The sequence below is a fragment of the Pogona vitticeps genome, chromosome 4, assembly GCF_051106095.1.
Source record: "Pogona vitticeps strain Pit_001003342236 chromosome 4, PviZW2.1, whole genome shotgun sequence".
In the NCBI taxonomy this organism is placed as follows: domain Eukaryota; kingdom Metazoa; phylum Chordata; class Lepidosauria; order Squamata; family Agamidae; genus Pogona; species Pogona vitticeps.
Genome location: NC_135786.1, coordinates 78354889 through 78375532, shown reverse-complemented (window position 1 = coordinate 78375532; position 20644 = coordinate 78354889). Strand labels below are relative to the sequence as shown.

The following is a 20644-nucleotide window of genomic DNA, read 5'->3' as shown; positions in this document are numbered from 1 at the left end:
TGCCTCCCAGAAGAAGAGCCAGCTTGTATGGCCTTGGGCAAGTTGCATAGTCCCAGGATGCCCGCAGGAGAAAGGAACAATAGGCTACTAGGTATTCTGTACCTAGAAAACCCTGAAAAAGGTTGCCATGTCAGAATTGACTTGATGGCATGCACAGACACACAAACAGAATAAATTTTACAGGAATTAAAAATTATATATAGTTCTGTAAAATTCAACTTTCTTATGTTTCTACCGCAAGAGCATATCCTAGCTGCATATCCTTATTTGCACAGATGCAAGCAAAGTCCTGTTGCTGAATCATTGATACTGTTTATAATCCATACAGTGTTGTCCCAGAGACACTGATTCCAGTGTGTCCCTGAGCTGCTGTTGTTTTGACTCACGGGCAAAAGTAAGGGAACACCTTTGTTTCCCTTTAATTTTAAGTTATAATTTGGCAAATAGGCTTTGTATAGAAAACTAGGAATTGCTGCTAATTGGAACTGTCATTATGGCAGCAAATGCAGCCAAAGTCCAATTCTAAAGCCGAGATAGGAAAGCAAGCATTTCATAATTTAGGATTTCACATAGGTGTTTCTAAATCATTGCCAAAAAATGAGAATGAACAAGTTTAAAAACAAAACAGGCTCCATATCAGCATATGGGAAATAGTAATAGTTGAACCCCTTTTTTTGATGAGATAACATTAAAATATTTGGTTATTTTGCTGTATTATTTAGCCACTTTGTTTATGGTTAGACCTGGCTGAAACTATAATGCTTAAACATTTTAAATAAAGTTAAAAGACACAGTTTCCAACTCAAACTAACAGCCTTTAAAATCTATTTTTTACCCATTTCACATATGGTCATGGAGTAAGCTGACAGTATCAGCAAAAGCAAGATACCTTATTCTTGCATGGTCTGTTTATTTATAGTTCCAAGGAATAATGGATATCTATAAACCCTACCTCCTTGAATGCTAATATATTTCGCAGAGTAGAATGAAATCAGTTACAATCATGGCCATTGAGCCGAGGCAGAATGTATGTGGCAGTATTGTGGACTTGCTGACTTGCCTGATCCTTTGGCCTGAGCTCGAATCCAGTTTGGGATTATGAAAAGAACTGGCAGAATTCTCTATTTCTCTAACAGGTTGGTGTTGTTGGAGAACATGCCTTGTTTCTCAGCACACACCCACACCTCTGGTCCTCCTATATCTTTATTTATGTAAAATGTGGGAAGCATTTGGTAATAATCTTTAGTGTGTGATTGAGAAAGACTTCTTTTGAAATTGCTAAAGTAATCGCTAATTTGTTCCCAGGTACAACTGCAAGTGTCACAGATTTCTTTTTCAGACCAAAATGGCTTAGATACAGGATGTTGAAGGAGCCACATCCTCCTATACAATCTGCTCATTTCTTATTATCTTCTGGGATGAGTCTGTGGTTAGGATATGAGAGCTTTCTTCATGGCTACAGAGAAAATACAGAGCATGTTTCCTCTTGAGATTACCTAGCGCTGTCTCATCTTTTGATCTTGCAGGCAGCCCCCCTTTTTGGTCCAATATGCACTTCACATACTAGGCTGAGGAGTATTGTGTGGACCCTCCCTCTCCATGTAATTATTATTTTCATATTCAGTGTATTGGATTAAAGACTTTACCCCAAACTAGTGCCTCCAGATGGTCCGGATTATAGTTGCTATCTTTTTCTGAAATTAACCATGCTGACCAGAGCTAATGGGAGTTGTACTCCAGAAAAATACCAGGCCGGGAAGACTGATTTATATGATCCTAATTGCTGTGCTAGTGACATTAATTTATTGAAAGGGCAGGATACTATTTAGGTACTAAACAGTTGGCACATAAAAATGGGTCACCTCCCCTGATCTCCCAATTAGGCTATTTGTCTTCTAAGCGTTAATTCTCCAGTGTAAGGCATACATACAGTTGCATTGGAAAAAAGTAAAAAGGTAAAAAGATTTGAAGAGTAAACCTATTCACGAATCCTCAAAAAGCAGAAGTTCCACTGAGTTCAACTGTCAGATAAGTGAGTGTAAGATTGCTATTCTAACTTGTATGTGTGTGTTTTCCAGGTGTTTATGAAAATATTACTCTATATATTTAACTTGAAATAGAAAGATTTTATGGGAATTTTAATTTTATATCATTTTCTTTTTAAAGGTAGATACAACTTTGAGGCAGTGTTTTGGATAGACATCAGAATTTTTAAAGAGCTTATGGGTGGTTCTGTGTTCTGAAATTACAGGACACCCAGAAATAATAACAAGAATAGTCAAAAGCTGGCCCCAGTGCATAGCCAAAGGCTTACAATGAAAACCAGTACATAATCACATGGAAGTTATATAATTGTTTTTCGTCAGGATGGTCAGTACTAACGTATACTATTATACATTTGGCACTATGTTTGCCATTGGTCCAGCAATTGGCAAAAATGTTTATTTTATATATATACTGTATATATATATATATATATATTTATATATATAAATTTTTAATTTAATTAAACATTAGATGTGGCTAAGCATATTTTACTATATATAAAAATATTTAGACAGTAAGCTCACGTTGAATAACTAGATCTACTGTATTCTGGAAACTCTTCAGCAGTAATACAGCTTTTTCATGTTCCATATGTACAAAACTGTGCCCATTTGCCTGTAACAGATAAAAGAGAAAAAAATTAATATAACTGTTTATCACTGTGGCCAAGTGGTGCAAGAGCAACTGAACTCATATAATTAACATACTACAGTGGTGCCTCGCTTAACGATTTTAATTGGTTCAAAAAATTCATCGCTATGGGAAAACACCGCTAAACGAAACACGTTTTCCCATAGAGATGCATTGAAAACCGGATAATCCATTCCAATAGGAACAGATTGCTGTCCTTAAGCGAAAATTGCCATAGGAAACATCGCTAAGCGAAACACAGCTCCCCGATTGGAATGCATTGTAACCTTTTCAATGCATTTCAATGGGGGAGAAAAAAAAATCACCAAAAATTCAAAAAGAGTCAGGACGAAGCCAAATTTGGTTAACAAAGGGTTTATTAAGTGCACTAACGATTTCAAGCACTCTAAACCCTTTTTAAACAATTTAACACCTTTTAAAAATAGCGAAAACGGAGCTGTCAAAAACATCCCTAAGCGAAACAGGGGGACCTAAACTGTCATCGCTAAGCGAAGCAAGGTCCTGAACATCGCTATGTGAAATTCCCCCATTGGAAACATCGCTAAACGGAGTGCAAGATTGCTCCAAAAACCTCATCGCTAAGCGAATATATCATTAAACGAGGCAATCGCTAAGTGAGGCACCACTGTACTGAAAAGTGATCTCTGTTCTTCTATATTATCCTAACTGTGTTATTGTCCTAATAGAATCTGTTCTGTTCTACATTTAATTACCCCAAACCTGTGAAATTTCTCAGGAAAGAAACCCATGTTAGTCTTAAAATCTTTGTGGGGTTTTTCCCAAGGCCATATGGGCATTTGCACTGAGAAAGAAGCTATGACTTTTATTCTAGTAGTTCTGCGTATGTAAATTTGGAGCTTTATTGGATTTAGTCTATATTGCATGAAGGATAGCATCATCAAGAGAGCTCTAACCTGAAGGTAAGAGGCCTGATTGAACCCCAATCACCTCAACCAACCAAACTGGCACTTGTGGTCTTGGTCCTCTTAGAGGCAGAGAACACACCAAACACACCCACTGCTTCATGTAGAGACCCAATCAGGGCCTGGGCATTTAACAATACCCGACAGCATCTGCTAGAATTTGAAAACCAAGCATTTGGATGTGAGACAGAATTGGGAAACCAACCAACCAACTTCATGCTCAAAATATCAATGTTCTCCGTGCAACATAAATGGATTTTGCTTAATTTCATGGAGTGCTTTGTTTTCTTTCAGTTTAAACTGAAAAGAAAGACAAGGGAACAGAAGACTTAGGAAAAGGTCATGTGATTCAGGATTACAGAACAGGAGACTAATCAGTGAAGGGGGCCAAAAGAATGTAGAAGCAGAAAGAGAAGAAACTGCAAAAGCACTTTTAAAGCACAAGGCAAGCATTCTGACCACTGATTTCCAAAGAGGTTTTCAGTGTTTTCTGGATACCCCACAAAGCCTATAAAATGAGGGATGCAGCTTTTGTATTAAATTATTAACAACAGACTCTATGGAACATGCTCTGTTGTTATTAAGTACAGTACCTAAGGACTATTGATGGTCATTGCTGACCAAACACGATGCTGGAATAAATAAAGGAGATCTTAAGCAAATATTGTGTTTAGTCTTTGATGAAGGGTTTTTATTCCATGTGGTTACACACCCTGAAGTTTTCACCAAAATCAGGATGTCTCATGGCTTACGTGTGGCTTCATTAAAGCAATTTTTACAAATTCATATAGTGATTTCTGCCCGATGACACGACTGGCACATATTTGGTGAACATTCTCTTATGAGACTTCCCATTTAACTTGACATCTCATTGATTTCAGAATCTGCCAGTAACAGAAAAAAACTGACTACTTACTTGAAATAGCTATGGGATGGGAATGGTTTCATATCAGTTCCTGAAAACTTCCACTGCCTTAAACCTCTGTCTTCAAAGCAGCACTGAAGTAGTGAAAGAATCTAAGCGATCAATGACTTAAACCTCTGGACCAAGAACTCTGCCTCCACCTTCTATAATCCAAGTGAGCATTTCACATATAATGAGCAAAGGCCAATAAGATGTCTGAAGAGATAGTTTAGAAGCTTTAAAGAAAAGATGCCATATGCTTTGGGTAGAGGAGCACCATTACCATCTCTGCACAGCTTGTGCTGGTTTAGTAAGTCTGACTTTGAAAAAGAATATTTTCAAGCTTGTTTTTTTTTCCCTCCTGGCAATGTCATAATCTCTAATACAGCAGTCTTATTTTTCAGATTGGTTGTTCATGAAAAAAATGCTCATTATATTCTGTATGGGCCAGTAATATTTTAATTTGGTATATGAATGTATACTTTTTAATAACATTGTTAAATTCAATACATTTATCATATTTTAAGAACGTTCTGATTGCAGCATTCATTTTTCCTCATTAACAGTTGGAGCAGATCACTGCTTAAATCAGTTGCGTGTAAATTCTACTGTATCAATGTAAACACTGTGTAGGAGAAGCTGTTCGAAGAAAGGGGAAAAAGCCCAAATGGGTTCATGTGTGCAATAATGTATATAGTTTTACTATGTGTTAGAAATCTGAAGGCCTAGGGAAGGTGAACAAGGAAAAGTCCAGGGAAAATAATTATTTCATGGGTCAGGGGGCAATGGGGATGGAGTCAACTTTTTCCGCCCTCCTGTTCCCCCCCCCCCCCATATCTTCTGGTCCAAGCTTCTCCATTTGCTGAGCAGCAAACACAACTCCCATCTTTTTGTGACAATTTCTCCTTCATTCAGTCAAATAGAGAAGCTTATGAAAGTGTGTTCTACATCCTCTGTGCCCCCAAGAAGATTACTAGATCAAGGCTTTTAAGGACATCTCAAGGTACAAAACAGTAAATGAAAAACTGCAGTGCTGAAGTGTAATATAAGTATTTATGTTGTTGTATGCCCTCAAGTTGGAACTGACTTGGAGCAACTCTAATGGGGTTTTCAAGGCAAGTGAGATATTTTAAGAAGTGGTTTTATCAGTGCAACAACTCTAGTGAGTTTCCATGGCTGAGTGGGGATTTGAACTCAGGCCTCCTGAGTCCTAATCCATCACTCTATCCACTACACCACACTGGGTTTACACAAGCATCACCACACAGGATAAGCTACTATTTTCTAATGAGAAGAACAATGAACAGAGAGCCCATTCACTTAAAGAGAAAATCCTTTTATTAATTTAAATGTTTTAACAAATAGCAGGAAAATAATTTAAGAGAAAGAGTACAAATTCCAGACAGATCAAAGACATTCAAAGCCTTGAATTACATGTGCAAAATCTCAGAGGAGTATTCTGGCAGCCATTTAGATTTTAGGGTTTGTTTGTTTTTTTGTAAAGGCTGATGGTCCATCATGTTGCAGTTAATGGCCTTAAGTACAAAAACATCTGTCTGCATATCCCTTTCTCATATCCTGGTGGCCTGATTTTGGCTTTCAAACTAAGTACACAGGTCACAGTTCACTAGAGTAATCCTATTGATGGGTCGAGAGGAAAGGATTTCAGATGTTTTTTTTTTCTGACTGGAAATGAATAAACCCATTCTTATATTTGGTTCTATTTGGGTTTCAATGTAGTGCAAAGGGCCAATAACATAAAAACATGTTTTCCATTCAAGGGGTTTATCAAAGGATCAAAATACGATCCCTAAACATGCAGCATGGTATATTTGACACACAGTATGTTGACTGGACTGATTGACTTTATCATAAGCAAGCTTTCCGCTCTCTTCTTTTACAACTTTTACCTGTAAATTAGATGCAGCTGACTATAAACAGCATATGAAAATGTGGGAACACTTAAGGATTCACTGGTATATTAGCACATGCTACAGGATGGAAACACAAATGGAGGCAGAAAAATTATAAGAATCCTAGCAATCATCTCCTGAAATAAATGTTTTATTTAGGGGAAGAATTAAATTATACATAAATGGTAATTGTCCTAAAACCACAAAAATGTGAGAGAACTTATAATTACATGAAACTCTACAATCTTCAAACTTCCAAATGTGAGGAGATATGTAGCCACTGTTCCCAAACCTGCACGGTTCCACTTTGAAGTGACACCATTACACTTCAAGTGCAAAAGGTTGTTTTCTTAACTATATCAGTATATGCCATGAATACTTATTTTGGATGGCAACATATTTTTTTTCAATGTAATGCAAGATAAGGATGTAAGAGGAGCTATAATACTGTCCCAACAGATCACATGTGGTCGCCTTCAAACTTAAGCCTAAAAGTAGTTGTCTTTAGGAAAAACTGCATGCCAGACTTCTGAGTAAGGGAGTATGATTCTTGTTTATAATTTGTTCCATTTTTCTATGAGTTGGCTTTGAAGTAACATTTTACTTGAAACAATATTACCTAATAGCTACTGTTGGAGTCAATGACTCATTTCCCATTTGAAAATAAATAAATAAATCAGCAGGTAGTCTTTGTAATGAGAAAAGTCCTCTGTGAATGAGTCATAGAAATGTATGAGGCAGGCAAACATATATCTGTATCGCAGTTTCCATAACTCTGATGTTTTGATGGTGCTTTATAGTGGATTGTGTGGGGCAACCCTGGATTCTGAAATAGGGTTTAAAAGATCTCCAGTTGTTCATGTGTACTCAGTGCCATCTGCAATAAGAACAAATACATTTTCAGAAACTTATTTGCTAACATTAGTTAAAAAAACTAAAAAAAAATATGTTTAAATTCATTTTCAGACTTACCATGGAACCACTCCAGGTTTGCTGGCCAGAAGTCAGGGCAATAATCGGGTTCTGAAATCTGAAAAAGGAAAGTATTGTGGCTGTGGTTTGGCTACTTTGCCACTGCCCACTTATATATAATGGGCACTTGAATGCCAGCCATTTATACTGACGTTTAAGACAATCCATAGGCTAAAGAGCACCTGAAACAATTTAATCTTTATGACATAGATGTCCTTGATTAACTTCAACATCAATGATTTTGCATTGGCCATATTTTTGCATCCACACCTTCTTACAGTATAAGTGAGCTTCTATGGAGAAACCTAATGCACTCAATGCTAAACTGGCAGACATCTTGCAACCAAGTTTTATTCAAATCACATATGAGATGGAAGATGGAGTGGGACCATATATCTATATGGATAGATGATTCCAGTCCCTGCCTGCTTATTCCACCCATGCCCACATCTTTTTAAAGCATTTCTCTCCCAGCTGTGCATCAATTAAATTCAGCTGAGAGGAAACAAACCAGAGATGAACCAAATGCACAAGGAAGTAAACCGCTGGGAGGGTAGTATCCACCCCCATACCTCATCTGCTCCAAAAATAGGATCATTGTCCTAGTCCATTTGTGTGTAATGAGGCAGACATGTTTTCCCCCCTTTAAATTGGATCTTCAGTGTTGCACTCAATTTGGCTTCTATGTCACTTTCTAATATGACTGCACTTTGAAAATACAGTACCTGGCTTCAATATGGCTCATATTTACATCAGATACTGTTGTTTATTAACAACCAGCCAGCTTATGGAAAATGGATTAATGATTCCAGGAAACAGATGTAGAAAGCAAAACTTTGGATAAGCAAAATTTCAGAATGTTCTGAATCTGAGGGGACATGTTGCATATATCTTAAAACTTAAGATCCCATCTCCTTGTCTTGAAGCTTAAGATCCCTTTTCATTGTGCTGCAAATGAGAATGAGAGTTTGGGACCAAGCATGCAGATAGAAAAGATTTAAACCCCAACTCATTTGTTTTCAAACTGGCACCAGTGGATTTTCTTTTTTCAACTCCTCTGTGCCCCTCCTATTTTTAGGTAAAAGCAGATATGGCAGATCGTTTAAACCTGCTGCATCTTAGATGCTTGAGCAAATCTGGGCTATGTGTGCTTACTATAAAGCAAAAGTAGAGATACATATTTGCAGGCTACGTGTTTATTGCAACTTGTAGTTTGACCCTGACAGTTCTTCCTCAAGGAGTATTTCATAGTTACACAAATGACAAAGCTGTAATATTAACAGTGGCTAAATACATATCATTATAAAAATAAATACATGGCCTAGAACATAATGTTGTAATCATTATATTTTATAGCTAACTGATACACATATAAAAGTGCAAAAAACTGTTAACGCCAGAATGACCAGCAATACTATTTAATGGCAACAACTCTTATTAGTTAAGTGTCACAAATATTGGATTAAAAAGCCACATATTGGATAAAAACCAGGACAAGAATACGGAGAAAATGTATTATTGTTGCAATATTGGAAGGTTTCCACAACAATTTAGAGAGACTTGAAGAGACTTCTACATATAATATCCCGCTCCAATCCCTTCTTCGCTTTATTATTACTATGTGATTATCATGTTTTGTCATGTGTTAGTTTTTTTGTCTAATTTCTGAAACATGTAAGGAGCTTTGTTTGACAGTAAAGACTTCTCTCTGCTTGTTGGTCTTTTTTGATTTCTTGGTCAGTTTGCTGCAGTGAGCAGCTGACCCACTTCACTACAGTTCCAGGACCAACTTCACACATTCAGTACACGTAAATGTGTGAAAGCCACTTGAAAATATAAGCACATAAAGGCTGCCCCACAGGACATGCCATCCATGTAATGTCAACAACTACCCATATTGCTCTAACAATTACTGCCATATAATTACAAGCTGTACAACACGACAGATACAACAGTCTGCTAAAGATTTCTGCAACTTCTTGGGGGCTATCATGCAAAAGGCTTGCTGGGGGGGGGAGTCTGCATGCTCAAGTAACTATCTACCAATTGCTTCTTCTAACAGGGCATAACTGAGAGCTCCCTGCAACACTTCGAATAAGAACATGTTTGTGGCTGTGTTGTTTATTTATGAACCACCTGTGTGCACAACCACTCACAGATCATCACAGAAGTAACAATTGCGCCATACAATGTAAGCACAATATTTTCAACTGAGACAGTTTACACAATTTGAGCAAGTGACAGGCCTTGGTTATCAAATAATGATGTACATGTAATCAGCCCTAAGTGATATTTATCATGAAAGTGAGGAAAGGTTGTGACATTTGAGAAAAAAAATTCTAATGCAAAGAATGTTTCCCTGTGAATGAAAGTGAAAGTCTTGGGGAAGACTGACAGATATTTCCTAAATTCTATACTAATAGAAGTTTAGAACTTCCTCACTTCATGTGCAGTGGTTATACACAAGAAAGAAATCAATTTTCTTTTGGTGTGGTAATTTTTTCCTCATATATTTTGCATTATGGCCCTTCTCATTAGTCATAGAAACCAAAGTTGCCAGTGAAGCCTTTGCTGACTTCTTGATTGATGCAACTATAAAATAAAAGCAAGCTAATTTGCAAAACACAGAGGTGAGGAAAGATTGTGTTAAGAGAAACAGACACATTTAATCTCTTAAGGATCATGCTAATTACACCATTTAGTTAAACCTTAAAAGATAAGTGCATCCTGAGTCCAAATCTCAAGATCCTCAAGGATGGGAAGGCATCACAGTGATGTAGGCAATGCCTAAGATTGGTAACAATCACGCTTCTGACCTACTTACGAAAGGAACAGGACATGTAGTGTGGAAATCATGCTTTCATTTCTATGTCTTAGTTTGCACTCCTTGCCTCACAGCTCCCAATGCCCCACAACACATTTGGTGGGCACATGAAGAGAGGCAATTTTTTTTTAAAAAAATTCTGCTTGTGGAATCTGAAGGCCATTATTGGACACCCAATACAACCAATATGTCTAACAGGGCAACACAGTGCAATGTTTGCTATGTGAAACTGGGAATCTAGTCATCTGGTGATGCATTACAACATTAGAAGTGAAACTGGAAACAAGGCTTAAGGTAACAAAGTATAGGAGGCAGCCAATGTGGCATGGATAAAGAAAACAGAGTCATGAACTATCATTTTGTAGTCTGCGCATTGTTCCACCTATGACAAATAATAAATAGTACCCAAAACATCCCAAATTAAATGCAAAAAGAATATTGATATTTTGGAATGTGTCACATTTTCTCAAAGTATGCCGGAGGTTTTATTTCCCAAGCCCCCTTACCCACTCATTCTTCTTAACGTCTGCTTCTCAGTGTTATTAATTATCTAGATCAACTGGACCAAAGCCATAAAGAAAATGGGAAAAATTGACTACTTGGGCTCAGTTCCATTTTCCTATGTTCAATATATTCATATTTCAAACAATAAACCTGCCAGTGCAAGCATGGCTATTAACCAGATTCAGATAAAAAAGGAACACAAGAGAGCTGCATTCATCAAGTTTGCATCGATCTCCTAAATAGTCAGTACACAATACACCCTTGTTTCCTGATTAAGTAAAAGGTTAAATCATTGCCTCTCATTTTGAAAAGGTGAATATTTAATCCAATTATACTTGGGATTATTATAAAGTGGATCTGGTTATGTACAGAATCCCCAAGAACGTCTGTGCAAGTGCTACTGAAATTAGCAGCACAAGTCCAGGAAAATTCAACTTAGCTCAGTATGGCATATGCGGAACATGTTGCATCATTCATATTGGAACTTCAAAAAACAACTCTAGTACTTGAAATATATGGGACACTATTGCATGGCTTTTTAAATTGCACCCTAGGGGGTGGCCAAAATGAGTTCTGACTATATAGTTTAAACAGTTAATTACCATCACCACAGCTATAGTATTTTGGATATGATTTTGTATGTTTCAAGAACTTAAATTACCAGCCCGACTGAACCTACATGGCAATATTTAGAAATATATTCACATATTTGGGGATAATTTTTTACCTGCTTGTTTTGCTGTGGTGGACCATCACAAAAAACATGGGAATGGCAACCTCATTTCATGATACCAGCATCCTTTTTCTTCATTCTTTTGAACTTAAAATAAGGCATAGTCCACACTGGTAACCGAATGTGGTGACAGAATGACTACAGATGGGAGAATTATATTGGAAACATGTTGTTGCTTAGTCATCGTGTCTGACTCTTCATGATCCCATGGACTAGAGCACACCAGGCCCTCCTGTCTTCCACTTCCTCCCCGAGTTTGTTCAAGTTCATTTTGGTTGCTTCGATGACACTGTCCAACCATCTCATCCTCTGTCGTCCCCTTCTTCTCTTTCCTTCACATTCTCCAACATCAGGGTCTTTTCCAGGGAGGCTTCTCTTCTCATGAGATGGCCAAAGTATTGGAGCCTCAGCTTCAGGATCTGTCCTTCCAGTGAGCACTCAAGGTTGATTTCCTTCAGAACGGATAGGTTTGTTCTCCTTGCAGTCCAGGGGACTCTCAAGAGTGTCCTCCATCACCACAATTCAAAAGCATCAATTCTTTGGCGGTCAGCCTTCTTTATGGTTAGCTCTCACTTCCACACATCGCTACTGGAAAAAACCATAGCTTTTACCTTTGTCAGCAAGGTGAGGTCTCTGCTTTTTAAGATGCTGTCTAGGTTTGTCAACACTTTCCTCCCAAGAAGCAGGCGTCTTTTAATTTCGTAGCTGCTGTCACCATCTGTAGTGATCATGGAGCCCAAGAAAGTAAAAATCTGTCACTGCCTCCATATCTTCGCCTTCTATTTGCCATGAGGTGATGGGACCAGTGGCCATGGTCTTTTTTTTTTATGTCGAGCTTCAGACCATTTTTTGCACTTTCCTCTTTCACACTCATTAAGAGGTTCTTTAATTCCTCCTCTGATTGTAAACAGATCCAGACCTCCTCATGGTCTCCACATGGAGCAGAATGAAGTGGGAAGGAGACAGTAGAGTTCTACACTTCACACTGCAGGGAGGTACAGTACATTTTCAGAGTCTTCTCCCAAAGGAAAAATTCCTCTCATGTAGAAAACTAAACTAACATAGGTGCTTCAATTGGCAACTATCATAATACTGAGGTTTTTCAGAGAGTTAAAACTCTGCACCCACCGAATTAATTGAGATCAAAAAATTAACTATGCTTCAGGAGGGGTCATAACATCACAGAATCTGCTATTGTTCTAAGTGAGACAGACCTCAAGTCATATGGATAGGAAAAAAGATCAGCACAGATTCAGGTATGCTATGTAGAAAAATGTTCCATTTGGCTGAGGCATAACATAGTTTTTCAAGTAAACAAACCAGATAATTTTTAAAATGCAAGAAGAAAGTCAGTAGGAGTGTACAAGCTATTCTGTTCATTGCCATGTGTGCCTAGTGGACAGAATTTGTAGGTGTTCTTGGTTTTGGAAAATGAGTTTCTATTCCTCAGGAAAAAATTGTTTCCTCAAACAGAGGGGTAGCTCTTCTGGTAAAGCAGAGACTGGAGAGGCCTTTAGTGCTTCCCCAACCCCACCTGTTTTATATTTAAGTGAACTAAGACGTTCCTTTGGCCTCAATATCCTGGCTTAGGCCAGGGCATACAAGCTTGGGATAACAAGAGCCTGAAAATCATCATTATTAAGTAGTCTATCCCTATAAAAGGACCCCTTCATGGATTGCTGCCTTGTTGTGGCAAAGGGGCTTGATTAATTCAGAGAAGCTATGAGCTATGCCGTGCAGGGACACCCAAGATGGACAGGTCATAGTGGAGAGTTCTGACTAAACGCAATCCACCTGGAGCAGGAACTGGCAAGCCACTCCAGTATCCTTGCCAAGAAAACTGCATGGACAGAAACAAAAGGCTAAAAGATATCACGCTGGAAGATGAGCCGCTTTGGTCAGAAGGCATCCAACATGATACTGAGGAAGAGCGGAGGACAAGACAAGTAGCTCCACAGCTAATGAAGTGGTTGTGCCAAAGCTGAAAGGACGCTCAGCTGCAGACATGCCAGGAAGTGAAAGGAAAATCTGATGCTGCAAAGAAAAATACTGCATAGGGACCTGGAATGTAAGATCTATGAACCTTGGTAAGCTGGATGTGGTCAAGCAGGAGATGGCAAGAATAAACATTGAAATCCTGGGCATCAGTGACCTAAATTGGATGGGAATGGGAGAATTCAGACAATTATCATATCTACTATTGTGGGCAAGAATCCCATAGAAGAAATGGAGTAGCCCTCATACTGTAGTCAACAAAAGAGTGGGAAAAGCTGTACTGGGATACAATCTCAAAAATGATAGAATGATGTCAATACGAATCCAAGGCAGACCATTCAACATCACAGTAATCCAAGTTTATGCACCAACCACCAAGGCTGAATTTGACCAATTCTATGAAGACTTATGGGAGGTGGTGGCTCTGCAGGTTAAATCGCAGAACCCTCTGTGCTGCAAAGTCAGAAGACCAGCAGTCATAAGACTGAATCCACATGACGGAGTGAGCTCCCGTCGTTTGTGCCAGCTCCTGTCAAACTAGCTCAAAAGCATGTAAATGCAAGTAGATAAATGGGTACCACTATGGTGTGAAGGTAACGGTGTTCCGTGTCTAGTCGCGCTGGCAACCTGACCACAGAAACTGTCTATGGACAAACGCTGGCTCTACGGCTTGGAGACGGGGATGAGCAGTGCGCTCTAGAGTTGGGTGCGACTGGACTAAATGTCAAGGAGAACCTTTACCTTTATGAAGACTTACAATACCTTCTAGAACTGACACCAAAGAAAGATGTTCTTATTATAGGGGACTAGAATGCTAAAGAAGGGAGTCAAGAGATAAAAGGAACAACAGGTAAGTTTGGCCTTGGAGTTCAAAATGAAGCAGGGCAAAGGCTAATAGAGTTTTGTCAAGAGAACAAGCTGGTCATCACAAACACTCTTTTCCAACAACAAAAGAGGCGACTCTACACATGGACATTACCAGATAGGCAATATCAAAATCAAATTGATTATGTTCTCTGCTGCCAAAGATGGAGAAGCTCTATACAGTCAGCAAAAACAAGACCTGGAGCTGATTGTGGCTCTGATCATCAGCTTCTGATAGCAAAATTCAAGCTTCAACTGAAGAAGTAGGAAAAACCACTGGGCTAGTCAGATATAATCTAAATCAAGTCCCTTATTAATACACAGTGCAAGTGAAGAACAGATTTAAGGAACTAGATTTGGTGGACAGAGTGCCTGAAGAACTGGATGGAGGCTCATCACATTTTACAGGAAGCAGCAACAAAAACCATCCCAAAGAAACGGAAATGCAAGAAAGCAAAATGGCCAATGAGGCCTTACAAAGAGAAGAGAAGGGAAACAAAATGCAAGGGAGACAGGGAAAGTTACAGAAAATTGAATGCAGACTTCCAAAGAATAGCAAGGAGACACAAGAGGGCCTTCTTAAATGAACAGTGCAAGGAAATAGAGAAAAATAATAGAAGGAGAAAAACCAGAGATCTGTTTAAGAAAATTGGAGATTTTAAAGGAACATTTTGGGCAAAGATGGGCATGATAAAGGACAAAAATGGTAGGGACTTAATAGGAGTAGAAGACATCACGAAGAGGTGGCAAGAATACACAGAGGAATTATACCAGAAAGATCTGGATGTCCCAGACAACCCAGATAGTGTGGTTGCTGACTTTGAGCCAGACATTCTGGAGAGTGAAGTTGAGTGGGCATTAGAAAGCATGGCTAATAACAAAGCCAGTGGAGGTGATGCCATTCGAGTTGAAATATTTAAAATCTTAAAATAGGACGCTGTTCAGGTGCTACACTCAATATGTCAGCAAGTATGGAAAACTCAGCAGTGACCAGAGGATTGGAAAAGATCTGTCTACATCCCAATCCCAAAGAAGGGCAGTGCCAAAGAATGCTGCAACTACTGTACAATTGAATTCTTTTCACGCGCTAGCAAGGTTATGCTCAAAATCCAACAAGGTAGGATTCAACAGTATGTGGACCAAGAACTCCCAGAAGTACAAGCTGGATTTTGAAGGGGCAGAGGAACTAGAGACCAAATTCCTACATGCGCTGGATTATGGAGAAAGCCAGAGAGTTCCAGAAAAACCTCTACTTCTGCCTCATTGACTACGCAAAAGCCTTTGACTGTGTGGACCACAGCCAACTATGACAAGTTCTTAAAGAAATGGGGGTGCCTGACCACCTTATTTGTCTCCTGAGAAATGGCTACTGGAAAAACTATAGCTTTAACCATGCGGACCTTTGTTGGCAAGGTGATGTCTCTGCTTCTTAAGATGCTCTCTAGGTTTGTCATCGCTTTCCTCCCAAGAAGCAGGCTTCTTTTAATTTCATGGCTGCTGTCACCATCTGCAATGATCATGGAGCCCAGGAAAGTAACATTTGTCACTGCCTCCATATCTTTCCCTTCTATTTGCCAGGAACATACATACATACATACATACATACATACATACATACATACATACATACATACATACATACATACATACATACATACATACATACATACATACATACATACATACATACATACATACATACATACATACATACATACATACATACATACATACATGAAATCAGGCATGTATCCAAAGAAAGATGTAGTGATAATGGATGATTTCAGAAACCTTCATACTGACTTGATAAATGGTGTTCTGGTTATGATAAAGCAAACATTTCTAGCTACTCAAATCCACTGTGCTTAGAACAGCTGGTTTTAGCACGAGTGAGAAAGGAGATTATTTTTAATTCAGTTCTAAGTGGCGCCATTCAACAGCTACTGTGAGAAGTGAATGCTGTTTAGGCAAATGGAAACAGTGACCACTGATCACAGGGCTATGAAATTTGATGTAAGTGAAAAAGCAATGAAGAATAAAGTCCAATGCACTCAAATTTGATGTTAAAAACAGTGCGAGAATACATCAGAAGTTCAAAGGGGAAATCAAATGTAGCAAACTTCACCCAAATATTCAGATGTTACTCAATGTCACAGAACGTTAGCACAAAAAGATCACCAGTACAGTGGTGCCTCGCATTACGATGTTAATTCGTTTCAGTGAAATTGCTGTAGAACGAAAACATCATAAAGTGGAATAAAAAAGCCCATAGAAATGCATTAAAACCCGATTAATGCATTCCTATGGACTTGAAACTCACCGTCCAGTGAAGATCTCCATAGCGCGGCCATTTTCGCTGCCCGTGCAGCGAGGAATCCGTCCCAGAAAAGAGCGGGGAGCCATTTTTTTTACCCAGCGGCCATTTTGAAACCGCCGATCAGCTGTAGGAAAATCGTCGTTTTGCGAGAATCGGTTCCTGAAGCAGGGAACCGATCACTGCAAAGCGAAATTGCCCCATAGGAAACATCGTTTTGCGATTGCTTTTGCTTCTTCGTAATGCGATTTCATCGTAAAATGGAGCGCTCGTCTTGCGAGGCACCACTGTATAATTAACAAGCAATGTCAAGGTAGCTGCTATTGTTGCTAGGTGCTTCTGACTTAATTGTAGGGACCCTACCAATGACCTGCAGAAAGTCCTATCATTAACAGTCTTGCAAACTAAAGGCCATGGCTTTCTTTAGTAAATTGCTTCCTTCAGGAACTAGAATTTTTACCCAAGTGAGGAGAACACTTGGGTAAGACATGCAGGGGAAAAATGTAAACTAAACAACAAAATACATAAAGAAGATTTTAAGTAATATAGCCCTAGCACCAAGGCCAACAATACAAAACCATACGAATACACCAGGAGCCAGATACTGAGAAACTATTTAATTGCTGGATGACAATGCTGTAGCAATAGTACTAAGAGGAAGGGAAGGTGATTGCACATAAGTTAATGAATTTCACTTAATCTGTCTCATTGCTGTAGAATAGAGATGAGCATGACTCACTTTGTGCCCGGGTGTTGCAAGCTGTCAGCATGCCGCCTGTGGTTCACTTCCTCCACCCCCACTGGCCAGTGCACACTGCTCATCTCTTGCTCTTTGCACAGTTGTCCAGCCACAGCAAGAGCACATACTTCTATGCCTCCTATGCCACTCAGACGAGGAGGTGGCACTGCCTTTGAGTGGACAGCTGCTGGTGGAGGCTGCGACTCAATGGCTGCATGAAGAGCAGGAGACAAGCAGTGCGCACTGGCTGGTGTGTGGGGGAGCTGGCTGGGGTGGGGTGGAGGAAGGGAACACGCAGCACCTGTGGTGCCATGCCAGTGACTTGTGACAATCCATCATGAACTGAGTAATTCGCATCTCTACTGTAGAAAATAGAGGATAGATGTCATGGTGGAACTGGTATGTTCACATAATTGACAATGAGATCTGAGGTGGAGGTGACTGACCATGAAATAGATCTATGGGCAAGGGTGGATTAAAAGTTGACCCAGTGCATGGCTGCTGTGAGCCCTCCACCCCAAAACAAAACAACCCTACCAATATCTTAGATTTCCCTTATACAAATCTAAAGTGACCACATTTTGGATTGCTATATATTAGTGATTGCATCTTAAAAGGATATTATGGAGATAAGAAGGATGAAAAATATCAAAAGGTTTGCTTGGAACAAATTGGCAGGTAAGAGAAATGGCAGGTAAGGGGAGCTATGATACAAGTGTATTATAATTATGCATGGTGGGGAGAAAATTGATAGCAACCTCATGATACTATAAACCAAAGTCATTCACCAAAATTGAATAGTGTCAGATCTGAGACGAGTTTTTAAAAACACTCCTTCACATAAACATAAACTGTGGGACTCACTTCCACAAGATGTTGTGATGGCCAACAACTTAGACAGCTTTAAAAGAAGATCAGGCACCTGGTGATTTTGAAGGAAAAAACAGGGAAGGCGAGGCCTTTATTGTTTACTGATTATGATGAGTGTATATGACCTCCAGTATCACAGGCTGTATGTTTCTGTATAGCAGTTTCTTGAAAGCAGATGCAGGAGGTTGCTCCTGTTCTCGTGTCCTGGTCATAGGCCTTCCATCGGCATCTAGCTGGCTTGGCCAGCATGTGAACTGTCACAGAGGTTTGAATTTTTGGTTAAATTCCTCTAGCTAATAAGCAGAAGAGCACGGATTCACAGAGCAGAATTAGTTTCAAGTTCCCCAGATCAATCCACACCTTTTCTCATCAACTGGCCTTATAGTCTCAATAACACATGGTTATGTGGTTGCATCATGTGGATTTTTCTTGATACCTGTAGTGAATTTTGGGTTTACAGCTCCAGAACTGCTTTAGGATGTCAGTGTGTGAAGCAACAATGCCATGCTGTTGTCATCTGCTCTCTGAGCTTGCACTGTGTTGATCTGTTGCTTTTCATCTAACATACTCAATTTATATGTACCATTAGATATAATTGCTTAAAATACATATCATCTTAAATTATTGTACACTGTCCATTTTCAAAATATGTAGTAAACCTTTATCATGTAAAACTGATGCACTTAACATGTTGCCACTGAGTTCAGGAACAAGCAACACGTAACTTGTGGTAGTCTTATTTATTTCATCTGGCAGTTCACATTGCAAAATTCTTGCCCCTTTCCCTTCAATATTTATGGAATCACCATTAGAAACTTGAATATTTCCACTGGATCTTTCATCAAGATTTATAAAGAAATATTTTAATGTGTACAATGACTGGTGCACTCTGAGTCAATGATCCAGTAATTTGATTCCTGTTCACAGTCATATGCCACACATACCTTCTGTGTAAATCTTTTTCCAGCATTACCTTTTGCCTCTGTGTCAGATTCAGGCTTCACATATTTTCTGGTATCTCTTTGATCTTTTGATTTTAAATTCATACAGCTTCTACTGGTTGAGGAATCCTTTGGGAATTAATAATCCTTTGCCATGTGAATCTTCTTCTTCCCACTGCTCCAGCAGCAGTGTGACTGGCTATGAGCTGTGTCTTTCCCATTGCCTTTCGCACTCAGCATAAAATTTGAGCTACTTTCAGCAGAGGCTTCATGGAACCTTTTTGATCTGAGCACCTTCCCTTGGACAACACAAATATTTTTGGAAACGTAGCTGCTTGCTATGTGAGTTAGACACAAAATCGTCAATATGTTCGCCCAGTGACACTATGAGAAATCCAATTTTCTGACGATCAGTTATTTCAAATCCATTCAAACTTAAATTGTCAAATACTATTAAGAGTGCAGAAATGTGCTTTTCACAATCTTCTTTGTTGCTACGGCAAAGCTGTACAATTCCCTAATAAAAATAGCCTCTGATTTAGAGTTGGAAAAACCATAGGACCACTCAAGAGGTTTTAGCATCTCTCTGGTTGGTTTTACAGTTTTTAATAGATATCATCTGTTTATCTGAGAGGCTTTGTGAAATTATTGTATTTCCTATACAGTGGGGTCTTGACTTGAGAACTTAATCCGTATTGGAAGGCGGTTGTCAAGTCAAAAAGTCTGTAAGTCAAGTCTCCATTGACCTACAGTGCATTGAAAACCGATTAATCCCATAACAGGCCGTTTTTGTTCCATTTTGGTTTTTTTCTGGTCTGTAAGTCAAATCTCAGTCTTCAAGTCAAACCTAAATTTTGCGGCCAGAGAAGTCTGTAACTCAAAAAGTCTGTAAGTCAAGCGGTCTGTAAGTCAAGGGTCCACTGTACAATATACTTCATCTTCCCATTTAGATCTGTCTTGTGCTTCTGTTAGCCTTTGTAAACAACCACACACCTTCAAAGCTCTAAGACTAAATTGCAGCCTCTCTTTCCATTGAGAGACATTTAGAGATGTTAACTCTGTAAGATTCCTCCAAAAAGTCTTGCTGTGATGTGATCAAGGGCCGTTTTTTATTATTTTTTATTCTGAACAATTTTGGTTAGCAACCTCAGAAAAGAAAGAACTCTATGTTCAGCCAGTTATGAGGTGTTTTTGGTTAAAACATGGGTGTGGGGAGAACAACTGCAAACACTCTGAAAAACAAGAAAGCCCAATAAATACTCCATAGCTATCTGACTGTTTCTCTGGTGTTTGGGCCCATAACCTGTCGCAGAGCTTTGAATTTTTGATTAAATTATTCTAGGTGCACAGCGGCTATGAAGGGATCCACAGAGCAGAATTAGCCTCAAGTTTCCAAGATTAGTCCACCTTTTTTTCTCATCAACTGGCACTTACAGTCTCAGTAACACAAA

General features: G+C 39.0%; 1 protein-coding gene across 6 annotated transcripts in view; it reads right to left on the bottom strand.

Moving 5' to 3' along the window:
* Positions 1-2123: 2123 nt before the first annotated feature.
* Positions 2124-20644, bottom strand: part of LRRC7 (leucine rich repeat containing 7) — a 285490-nt gene continuing 266969 nt past the window's right edge. For 5 of the 6 annotated variants that reach the window (XM_020795263.3, XM_020795265.3, XM_078392975.1 and 2 more), the window contains one exon: positions 2124-2661. In XM_020795263.3, coding sequence (XP_020650922.2) covers positions 2554-2661 — 108 coding nt within the window. In that variant the 3' untranslated portion in view covers positions 2124-2553. Of the gene's footprint in view, positions 2662-5844; positions 7315-7409; positions 7468-20644 lie in introns of those variants that run through there. The other variant, XM_078392974.1, reaches the window with a different exon arrangement.